The sequence below is a fragment of the Rhinolophus hipposideros genome (assembly GCF_964194185.1).
Source record: "Rhinolophus hipposideros genome assembly, chromosome: 20".
NCBI classification, from domain to species: domain Eukaryota; kingdom Metazoa; phylum Chordata; class Mammalia; order Chiroptera; family Rhinolophidae; genus Rhinolophus; species Rhinolophus hipposideros.
In genome coordinates, this window is record NC_138066.1 from 6,030,332 (window position 1) to 6,042,636 (window position 12,305).

At 37.8% G+C, this 12,305-nt stretch overlaps 1 protein-coding gene across 6 annotated transcripts in view; it reads right to left on the bottom strand.

The window, feature by feature from the left end:
- The window catches only part of ARHGAP44 (Rho GTPase activating protein 44), a 170,696-nt gene that overhangs the window by 80,323 nt on the left and 78,068 nt on the right, over nucleotides 1–12,305 (bottom strand). For all 6 annotated transcript variants that reach the window (XM_081027057.1, XM_081027058.1, XM_081027054.1 and 3 more), the window contains exons 2-3: nucleotides 2,842–2,881; nucleotides 2,355–2,459 (exon numbers count right to left, since the gene is read on the bottom strand). In XM_081027057.1, the coding sequence (XP_080883183.1) occupies nucleotides 2,355–2,459; nucleotides 2,842–2,881 (145 nt within the window). The remainder of the gene's footprint in view (nucleotides 1–2,354; nucleotides 2,460–2,841; nucleotides 2,882–12,305) is intronic.

Here is a 12,305-nt window from a genome sequence, read left to right on the forward strand (position 1 = left end):
GCCACTGCGTGACTTCCCTGCTAACAGAGGCTCAATTGTATGTGTCCCAGCAGGTGAATCGGGCCAGTCATGACAAACACCTTTCTCTCTGACACATATTCACCTCTCCACCTCCCTCGCAGCTAGGGAGGCATACAAGAAATTCTTCTGGGCGAGATTTTCCTTTTCTCCCTGATAAAAATGAAAACAGCATGCAAAGACAGTTCGTTCTCTCACCACCCTCCTGCCTTTGTTGTGATTGTGTGAGAAGTGATGCCTGGAGCCGCAGCAGCCACATTATGACTATAAAGGGAAGCCCGACCACAGCGGAAATTCTGAACCAAAGATGATGAACGAACTTTGAGACCAGCTACTCCAGACATCTTGTTAAGCGAGATAGTAAGTGCTTTTGCTGAAGTCACTATTAACCGGTGTATTAAACGAACACTTACAGTTTTTTATATACTGAGGCTTTGACATCTGAGGTCTTGCTAACCCTGGAAGGACTGCCTCTCCCAGGGTTAGCCAATTCCTCGGGATCGTAACTAACTCTCCCGTGAATGTGTCTTTCAAATGCAAGCCAACCAATCCAGAGCCCACACCCCAACCACCCCCTTTATGGAGTTCCCACATTCCACACCGCCATCCACCTGCCCTCATCACCTCAAGGCCAGGTTCCAGACAACAAAGGACAGCCCCTGTGTCCCACAGCCCTGTGAAATAATTCAGACTAGCCAATTCTATGCCTGATCGCCCTGCCTTACATGGGCTTTCCCCTGGAAACCACAATGAACTCTTGCCCACATTTTCTGCCCTCTGCTTCATGACTGACCCTGGTGCTTCCCCGTGTGGCCCTACGTGGCATGGCACACACCCCTCCTCTGGGGAAACGTAAGGAACAAACTATTTTTTCAGTGCTAATCATTCCCTGACCTGTTGCCCTTGCCAAGTCTCAAATTTTCTATTAATACACTGTATTGTAAAACAGTCAAGGAGCCAAGTGCCTCCTAACAGATATAATTTGCAAGACCCTCAATCCAATTAAAACTCTACAAACCCAGGTAACTTTACCTTATCCCAGAAAAATAATGCTAGTAATAATCAACACCAAAGGCCAGTTTCAAGCTTCTGGCGGTAACATTCAGATGCTACCCTTGATACCAAAACATATTGTACTATAGACCAGTTCTTTTAAAAAGAGTGCTTCTAGGAACAAAAGAAAGGAGGTGGGTCACAGGCTGAGAGTCCCCACCCAGTACGGCTCCTGGAGCCCCACATTATAGATTTCTTTGATTAAAGGGTTTCATGTCCAAAACAATTTTGCAAACTCTCCCTTTAGACTGTTCAGGTTCCCTTTGCTGAAATTCCTGATAGATGCAGAATTATTCCCACAGACATTTTCCAAAGCTGTGAACATTTTATTTCTAGCACACTTAAATGATTCCTGCTGAGAATATGAAGAAAAACGAAACCAGAGCTGGGAAGAAAATGCAATGATTGATAGAGCAGGTAGAGCAGGTTCTTGTACTGAGATGGGATGAAGTGTCAGGGCACATTACATGACATTCAATAGAAATGAGGCCAACATGGGGGGGAGGGTGGTGGTGTGCTCTGGGAGAGCACCAGGAAGCAAAAAATACACAGTAACTCCAGGTCAGAAAAAAATCAGCCACCAAATGTGTTGATCATAAACTCAAGGAAGGAGGAAAAAACCTCCTAGATTGCATATCCCCTGTTATAAAGTTAAGGGAACATCTAAAAATATCTTTTAGTCTTGGTGGAGCTGAGGGGGATGGGGATCAACAGGGATATAAGCCTGCAACAATTTACCCCAATGACTGTCCAATGGAATCACATTGGGCAATGCCTGTTATTACTAACGTAGGTTATATACAAAGACATTAGAGTACCTTCATTTAGCAGGCTCTCTTTATTGTTTTATTAAAGCAAAAACGAATTCCAAGGGCCTTTATAGGTCACATGGAACCTCCAAAACCATAGTATAATTTTTTCCATGAGCTCTTACATAAGATACGATTGAGGCAAGTGGAATCTATGAATGAGTTGAAGCAGGGGTAAAAGCAAAGTTAAAGTTTCCCTAAAGGTGGGATCTCAAGTGCACCTTGTGAGCCTCCGGATTGCCCCAGGTGGGGATGATGAAGGGAGGGAGGGACCGCACCTTGCCTGGTGAGGGTGGGGGATTCTGCAGGCAGAGTTCAAGAGCAGGAAGAGGTGGGAGGGGCTGCCACACTGCAGGTAGATTCTCACACATAGAAGTGGCTGTGTAAACAGACACACCACACACGGCCCCAGGAGTGAGACCCCTGTCATTTGCAGGCAAGTTTTAAGCTGCCTGGTACTAGGAGGGCACTTACGGAGCGCTTGTCGGCCTCTGCCCCTTGCTGGCCCTGGAGACATGCAGTGAGCTTCTTGTGCGTGCTGTGGGACACTTGCTTCACCAGCTCCAGGCGCTTCTCCACCTGTAGACAGAGCAGTGGGGGGAATCACCAAATGAGGGCAAGGTCAGGGGTCAGAGGTCTGGACAATCATGGGAAAAGAGACTGACCCTTGTTTCTGCAGGGAGAGGACTGCTCGGGAAACAGCATCTAATTTTGGAGGATGGGATGGGGAGCGATTGCAGGTTAGGGACTCTCTGCTAACCGTGAAATGAAATGGCTTTAGATGTCTCCTGAGAAATAGTACCCAAACCAGCTTTCAACATGTAAAGTACTATTGTTAAGGATAAAAAGTGTGTCTCTAAATAAATTGTATGAAGAGCAATTGGGCAGTTTAAACAGCATTGGTTTTAAAAGGGAAGACATCTTTCGTGTCTATCAGCTGAAAGACCAGTGACAATCTTACCTGAAGAAGGTCTTCACTCAGAACTTCAGTCTTTTCTGCCCTAAAGGAAAAAATGAGAAACATATTAGGAAAAAAATGGGCAGGGCAGGGCAGGGCAAGGCAGGGCAGGGGGAAGGAAGGAAGGGAGGGAGGGAGGGAGGAAGGAAGGAAGGAAAGGGAAGGGAAAGGAAAGGGAAGGAAAGAAGGAAGGAAGGAAGGAAGGAAGGAAGGAAGGAAGGAAGGAAGGAAGGAAGGAAGGAAGAAAGAAAGAAAGAAAGAAAGAAAGAAAGAAAGAAAGAAAGAAAGAAAGAAAGAAAGAAAGAAGAAAGAAAGAAAGAAAGAAAGAAAGGGAACATAGTCTCATAGTTATTCTTCACTCTCTTCACTTATGGATAAGTTAGAAAAATGGACACATCAAGAGCAAGAATTTCTAACACGATAAAATATAGATAATACTGGAATTTATCAGGAATCTTAAATAGCAAACAAGATACTCTGACATCTCCTGCTACAGACAAACCTAGATGAAGGACAGCAAACACACTGCTTTTGTTCCCAGACATATTTTTTTGTTTTGTTTAAGTAACAGAATTAAGTAGGTTCCCCTCCTACCCCAAACAAGAAAAACTGCAAACACAGAGACAGCATTAGGTCCTGGTGACAAATGTAAATGGCATCACCAAGACCTGGCAATCAGTGTCAGGCCCACCCAAAGTGAGAGGCTTGAACCTGACATTCAGGGAAAGAACTTGGACACTGGCTGAAGTGGTCCCAACCTCTTAGCAACTCCAGCCTCACATCAGAGGAGAATGCAAGTCTTCTTTGGAACAAAGCTTTCCCAATGTATTGCCTCGAGATTTTAGGAGATAAGGTTCAGCCAGTGATCTCTCTCAAACAGGTGTGTTCTTTCTCTCTCCTTCACACACACACACACACGCACACACACACACACACACGCACACATTACAAATTCACATGAAAACAAATCACCAAGACTAAGAGTACAGAGAAAGAAGAAACAACATATCTAAACCCCAAAGAACTTCAATTATCCAAGATTGTAACACATGTATGAAATACTGAAAAGTAAATAATATATTAAAAGAAGACTTCTGCTTCTGGGAATATGGAGCAAACATATTTACCCAATCCTCTCACTAACTACAAACAAAACCCCGAGATATTATACATAGAATACATATAAGAAAACTGTAAGGTGGAGAGGAGGCAAACTGGCTGGGGACCACCAGACCCAAGGAATGGTGTGGTGGGTTTTTTTTACTTCACATATTCCAGATTTGGAGCTTAACAGTCTGCGACATAAAATACCAATAGGTGCAGACATAACAACCCAATGAAAGTCTGGTCTCTGTGGACAAAGGATCAGGAAAGGGGCAACTTAGCAAGACAGACTATTTATAGACAGTAACTACTCACTCCAGTCCAACATTACAGAAAAAAAACTGTTTTCCTAGCCAACCCCCACTAGCAAAGGCTCAATAGGGAGTAGGGAGTAGCTACCTTTGCCAGGTTATAACAAGGCACCCAACTCACCATCCCTCTTTCTCCGGCCAGGGTTGTATTGTCAGAGAAGAATGAGCATGGAGCTGGGACATTTGTCACTGCTGGGTAGTGACAATGGAAACTGCATGGGTATCCTGGACATCCATCCTCACCAGTGGTAACAAAATGTTCCTCCCCCATCCCATCCAGTGGTAACAAGGCCACCCTCTTCCATGGTATTAATGGAAGCCAAGTGGGGAGCAATAATGAGGCACTCCTACCCCTGTCAGCAGGGAGAAATCAGTGAAGGCCTACTCAGGAGCCAGAATTCCCTCTCCTACCCAGAAGTAATGAGCAGCATCCCATTCTTGGGAAGTGTGGACAAGGAAGGCCACGTTGGTAACCTGGACTTCTACTCCCACGTGGCTGTAACAGAGCAGAATTCTTCCTTCCCTTTTTGGCTTTAGAGAAAGTCAGCTAAAAGAGAAAGTTTAAATAAGATCCAGTTTCCATAATATAATATAATCCATAATATAATACTTTCAATAAAAACTACTCATCATACCAAGAACCAGAAAAATCTCAAACTGAACAAAAAATGACAATCAATAAATGTCAATAGCAGGATGACAAAGATGTGAGAATTATCAGACAAAAACTTTAAAGCATTCATTATAAAAATGCTTCAATGAACAATTATGAACATACTTGAAACAAATAGAATATAGAAAGTCTCAGAAAAGATACAAAAAAGAATGAAATGAAAATTTTAGAGCTGGAAAATGCAATAATCTAAATTTTAAAATCCGAGTGGATGGTTTCAACTGCAGAATGGAGGAGGCAAAAGAATGAATTAGTGAACTGAAAGAAAGCACAATAAAAATTTTCTGGTCTGAACAACAGAGCAAAACAAACAAATACAAAGTGTCAGGGACTTGTAGGACTATAACAAAAGATTAGATGTTTATATCATCAGAGTCCCAGAAAAAGAAGATAAAGAAGGTTGTGCTGGAAAACTACACAAAGAAATAATGGCTGAAAACTTTCCAAATTTGGCAAGACGTAAACCTACATGTTGAAGAAACCAAGCAACCCCCAAACAGGATAAACAGAAAGAAATTCACACCAAGACTCACATTCAAATTTCCATAAACTAAACACAAAGAAAATCTTGATGACAGTGACAGAGGCATGATACTGGGGGGAGGGAGAGGGAGTGGCACTTGGAATTATAGTAGATTTCTTATGAGAAAACATGTAGAACAGAAAAAAGTAGCACAAGATTTTTCAAGTGCTGACAAAAAGAACAGTCAACCTAGAATCATATACCCAGTGAAAATATCCTTTAGAGATGAAGAAGAAATCGAAAAATTCTTAGATAAACTACCCAAATTTGTCTCAGCTGTCTACGCCAAAGAATTGCTAAAGGAAATGCTCTAAACTGGAAAAAAAATTGATAAAGGGAAAAACTTTGAAATATCAGAATGGAAGAACATGGTAAGCAAACATGGTAAATACAATAGTCTTTCTCTTCTTGAGTTTTCTAAATTATGTTTGACGGTTGGAGCAAAACATAACATTGTGTGATGTGGTTCTAAATGTATGCAGAGGGAATTTTTAATACAATTATATTATAATTGGGAGAGGATTTTATATATTTCAATCATTGATAAAATAGTGACACTAATAGACTGTGGTAATCTATGTATATGTAAAAAGCTACACAGAGATACACTCAAAAACACTACAGATAAATCAAAATGTAAACTAACCCACAGAAACGAAAGAAAAAGAACACAAAGCAATGAAAAACAAAAAAGAATAAACAAAACAAAAGGTAAAATGGCAGACATAAGCCTTAAAATATCCATAATTATATTAAATGTAGATGGTCTACATATGCCAATTAAAAAAACGGAGATTGGCAGAGTGGATTACATACTGTCAACAAAAATCTCACTTCAAATATAATGACATAGGTAGGTTACATTTAAAAGTAAATATAAAAGTAAAAGGTTAGGAAGACATCCTGCAAACATTAATCAAAAGAAAGCAGATGTGGCTATACTAATATTAGGTAAAATAGACCTCAAAACGAAGAAAATGACCAGAGACAGAGAGGACCATAATTAATGATAAAAGGGTCAATTCACCAAGAAGATATACCAATATTAAATGTGTATGCACTAAACAACAAACATGAAGTAAAAACTAATAAAACTGAAAGGAAAAAACAGAGAAATCCACAATTATAATTGGAGACTTCAACATCCCCTCTCAACAATTCACAGCTCAGCTTGATTTTTTAAAAATTAGCAATAATATATAAGAACATAACAATTCCATTAACCAATATAATTTAATTGACATTTATAGAACACTGCATCCAACATCAGCAGAATACACACTTTCCAGTGCATATATCAAGATAGAAAACATTTGGGTTCATAAAACAAATTTCAACTAATTTGAAAGAACTGAAATCATATGCAGTGTATTCTCTCACCAATAACAGAAAGATAAGAAGAAAATATCCAAACACATGGGCACTAAACACTCCTAAGTAATCCGTGCAACAAAGAGAAAACAAAGGAAACAGACATACAAGCCCAGGAAGTGCAGACAGTCCGAAACAAGATGAACCCAAAGAGGCCCACACCAAGACACATCATAATTAAAATGCCAAAGGTTAAAGGCAAAGAAAGAATCTTAAAAGCAGCAAAAGAAAAGCAGTTAGTTACCTCCAAGGCAGTTCTCATAAGACTGTCAGCTGATTTTCTCAAGAGAAACTTTGCAGGCCAGAAGGGATTGGCAGGAAACATTCAAAGTGATGAAAAGTAAGGACCTACAACCAGGATTATTCTACCCAGCAAAGCTATCGTTTAGAATTGAAGGACAGATGAAGAGCTTCCCAAACAAGAAAAAGCTAAAGGAGTTCATCACCACCAACCCAGTATTACAAGGAATGTTAGAGGGACTTCTTTAATAAGGGAGGGGATTAGGATTGGGTGAAAAGGGAAAGGGATTAAGAAGTACAAATTGGTTGTTACACAGTAGTCATGGGGATGTAGGGTACAGCATAAGGAATATAGCCAATAATACTGTAATAACTATCTATGGTACCAGATGGGTATTAGATCTATGAGGGTGTTCGATAGGAATGGGATTGGGGGCAGTGAGAAAAAGGTGAAGAAATCCAAATTGGTAGTTACAAAATAGTCAGGGGGATGGAAAGTATAGGGAATATAATAAATAATATGGTAAAAACTATGTATAGTGCCAGGTGGTACTAGTTAGGGGGATCACTTCCTAAATTATATAAATGTCTAACGACTATGCTGTACACTTGAAACTAATATATAATAGTATTGAATGTCAATTCTGATTTAAAATTTTAAAAAGGGGGGAAGACCAATAATATTGTGACAGCGTGGTACAGTGTCAGATGGCTGCTGGACTTATCATGGTGATCACTTCTTTAGCACAGGGAATACAATCAATAGTGTGGTAATAACACTGGATAGAGCTAGGTGGGTATTGTTGAATAAATATGATGTACATCTGAAACTAATATAACATTGTATATTAGCTGTATTTCAATAAAAAAATCTTAAAAAAAGAAGAAGCAACGAGAATTCTGAACTTGGGTGTATGTGATAAGAATCACAAAATTATAAATCAAAACTGACAGAACCTCAGACAAGCCCTGAAAAATGTCCCATAATAAAAGATGTCATCATTCCTCTTTCAATTAATTAGAGATAAAGCAGAAAAAAGTTACTGAAGATACAGAGGATTTGAAAAATACCAGCTAACAAAATTTGAGAGACACCTATAAATCTAATCATTATAGAATACAAATTCTTCTCATGCATGCAATAATTCATTTCCAAAAACTTAACCACTTATTGGCCTATAAAGCACATCTCAACAAACATCAAATGACAGACGATACACAAATGATGTTCTCTACACCCAATGCAATTTAGGTTAAAATCAAAAACAATAAAGTTAAAATTTTTAAAAAATGGAAACTTTAAAACAATTCTAAGTAGCTCATAGGTCAAAAATAACTTAGAAATTTAAAATATTATGAATTGAAACACAATAAAAATACATGTCAAATAGCAAAGTGATAATTAAAAAATACAGAAATTCAAAATGCTTATATTAGAAAAGAAGGCTGAAATACTTAGAATAAGTATAATATAAATAGAATAAACCTCAAGAAACGAGAAGAAAATGGAAAGGAATTAGTAAAATAGAAAAAATCATAATAGAATCAACAAAGTCAAAGTTAATTCTTTGAAAAGACTAACAAAATGGCAAATCTCTAAAGATTTATCAAGGGGAAAAAATGAGAGAAGGAATAAACAACAGGAAATAAAAATGAAATATAACCAGTGATGCTGCAGAGTTTCAAAAGATAAAAGCTATGAACAACTTTATTTGAAAACTTAGTCAAAAATGGCCAAATATCTAGAAAAATAAAGCCAAAATTGACTCAAAAATAAATAGGAAGTCTGAAAAGTCCTATAAATATTAAAGAAATTAAACCAGTAATTAAACATCTTTCCACAAAGGAAACAGAACACCAAGAAGTTTTACAGGCAAATTTCCAAGAAACGTTTATTTCCTAACATTATACAAACTCTTAAAAAGAAGAGAAAAAGAAGCAACACACTGCAACTCATTCTAAGAGACAAGTATAACTTGATACCCAAACTAGACAAGGACTGTATAAGGAAAATTATAAACCAGTCTTACATATTCACAGTGATATAAATATCCTAAACAAAATAAATTAGCACGCTATGAACAAGTTACATAAACTATTGGAATGGAAGAGTGATTTAACTTTAGAAATCTGTAAGTGTAATTGATCAGTTTGACAGATTAAAGGATAAAACATGACTCAAACAAATTGTAGACAAATATTTAATAAAATTCAATATCTGCTTAAAGAAAATTTTAAAAATACAGAAAATCCTTATATTGATTTTTATAAGTACTTATAAAACACTATTCTTAAAAGAAACATAATGATGAATAAGGTGATGCCTACTATTACTGCCTACGAAGCTCAGTAAGCAACTAAAAGATTTAAAAGCCAAAAAGGAAGACCCTAAACTGACATAATCTATAAAAATTATTAAAACAATGAAAGTTTGAAAAAGTAGCTGGATATAAGATCAATATAACAAAACCAATATAACCAGTAAACAGTTAGAAAACCTAATTTTAAAAAATCATTTAACACAGAAAATAAATGGAACAAATTTAATAAAGGATGGGTGATATCTTTATGGAGAAAAAAAAATTTAAATCAATAAAAGACATTAACAAAGACAAACTGAAAGATATACTGCATTTATGGATTGGAAGAATTAAGTTTGTAATGCTATCAATTCTCTTCATCGCAATGCAACTTCAATAAAAAATACAAATAGAGATTTTTAAAAAAATGAATTTAACAGGCAAGCTGAATCCAAAATTTATATAATAATGCAAAGATTTAAAGAAAAAAACCAAGATTATCCCTAAGAATAAGTTGGGGAGCTTCACCACCAAACACTGGAACTTAACTAAAGTCAGAGTAATTAAGACAGTAGTATATTAATGTTCAAATGGAACACTGGCATAAAGAGTACCCAGAAACAGACCCACACAAATGGAGACAAATGATTGCTATATCGTGATGAAGGGGTTCAGAACAGGCCTCCCCAAGGTGTGCTGCTTTGGCATGTGGATTATTTTGAACTTAAGGCAGTCAAGACCCTGTAGGCTCAAGAGAAACTTTTACCTCTCCCTTAAATAATTTAAATTTGGGGCCTTGCCCATGATAAGTGCTATCACCAGAAATAACTTTTTATGACTTACCTATAAGACAGGGCAAATACCTAATTATTGAACATCTATTCTTCTTATTGATCTGCAAATGACCCTCCTCCTTTCTGAAGCCTCAGACACCTTATGACAACCTTAGCTCAAGATGTCACACATACCTCATTTTAACTTTCTGTCTCTGAACCTCTCATGTATATGTAGTCTCTGATTCGCTCATGTATGTGAGATTCCCATATGTGCGTATGTAATTAAATTTGGTTATTTTTCTTTTCTTACTCTGCCACATGTTCATTTAATTATAAGCTGGAAGAACCTAGAAAGATAAAGGAAAAATGTTTCGTCTCTCACAATGATTTCTAAGAAATACTCATTTGGTCATTCAGATGACCAAAATATATTTCGCATATATATATGGTCTTCATTCACATGTCCTGACTCATAGCTCCTAAAACCCTTGAAATTTCCTGTGAGGAGAGCCACAAAGGTGTCTTTTGTTATGTTAATGAGGTGACTACCAAATAGCACCTATGGATGGCCACTGGTTGCCAGGAGAACCAATCATGCAATAAGAGGGTTGGAACTTTCAGTCCCTCCCCTTGACCTCTGGGGAGGGGAGAGGGGCTGGAGGTTGAATCGATAACCAATGACCAATGATTTAATTAATCATGGCTATGAAATGAAGCTTTCATAAAAACCCAAAAGGACTCGGTTCAGAGAATTTCTGGGTTGGTGAACACATGGAGGTGCTGGGAGGGTGGCACACCCAGAGAGAGCATGGAAACGCGAGGCCTTCCCCCATACCTTGCCCTATGTATCTCTTCCATCTGGTTGTTCCTGAGTTATATACTTTTACAATAAACTGGTGATCTAGTAAGCAAAATGTTACTCTGAGTTCTGTGAGCTGCTCTAGCAAATTCACTGAACCCAAGGAGGAGGTCACGGGAACCTCTCATTTATAGCCAGTTGGTCAGAAGCACAGGTGATAATAGCCTGGGCTTGCAACTGGCGTTGGAGGGGATTGGGTGTATGTGTAGGTGAAGTCTTGTAGGACTGAACACTTACCATGTGTAACCTGATGCTATCTCCAGGTAGATAGAGTTGCAAGTGAGTTAAAACTCTCGGACACCCTGCTGGTGTCCAACAATTGTTTGTGTGTGAAACTCCCTTTTCCCACACATTTGAATTGGGTCCAGGAACACCTATTTAAGGATAGACTATAGGGTGTTATCCCAAACTGGGAAGGAGGGGGGAAGAGAAAATGAGTTATTCAATAAGAAGTGCTGGGTCATTGTTTATCCATGTGAGGGGAAAAAAGAAAGAAAGAAACAGAGTCTCTACCCAAAATCATGCATAAAATTCAAGTGCCAATGAATTAAACATTTAAATGTAAAAGGCAAGACATTAAACCTTCCACAAAAAATACATCAATATAGAAAATCTTATATTTGTGACCATGGCATGAGACTTTTGAAAACGAAGATTAACCATAAAATAAAAGAATAATAAATATAATAAATAAATATAAATAATAAATAGAATAAATAAATATAGTTACATGAAAATTAATGACTATTATGGTAGTTGAAAAAAAGGGTGAAAAGAAAGTCAGAAACTGGAAAAAGATATATGTAAGAGAATATAACTGCCACGGGATTAACATTCAGACTGTATCAAGAATGCCCACAAGTCAGCAACGACAACAACAATCTACAGAAAAATTGGCTAAGGATTAGCACTTCTTAAAAGAGTACATTCTAATAATTAACAAATATATTAAAACTTGGTCAACCTCATCGGTAACCAGGAATGAATTAAAACTACAGAGCGATACCATTCTAAACCTACCAGTTTAATAAAACTGCGTATCTGACAATTCAAAATGGTGAAGCTATGGAGTAATGCTCTCCCCTTGCTGCGTTAAATATTCTACTTCTTCTACTATGGACAGTATACGTATTGTACAATGTATTGCAAAGGTGGTTGCCAAGTACTTGGGGGAGGGGGTTGGGAGATACTGTTTCATGGGTACAGAGCTTCAGTTTTGCAAAATGAGGAGCACGATGGATGGATGGTGGTGACAGTAGCACAAAAATGTGAATGTACTTAATGGCACTGCATTGCATAGTTAAAAAAAG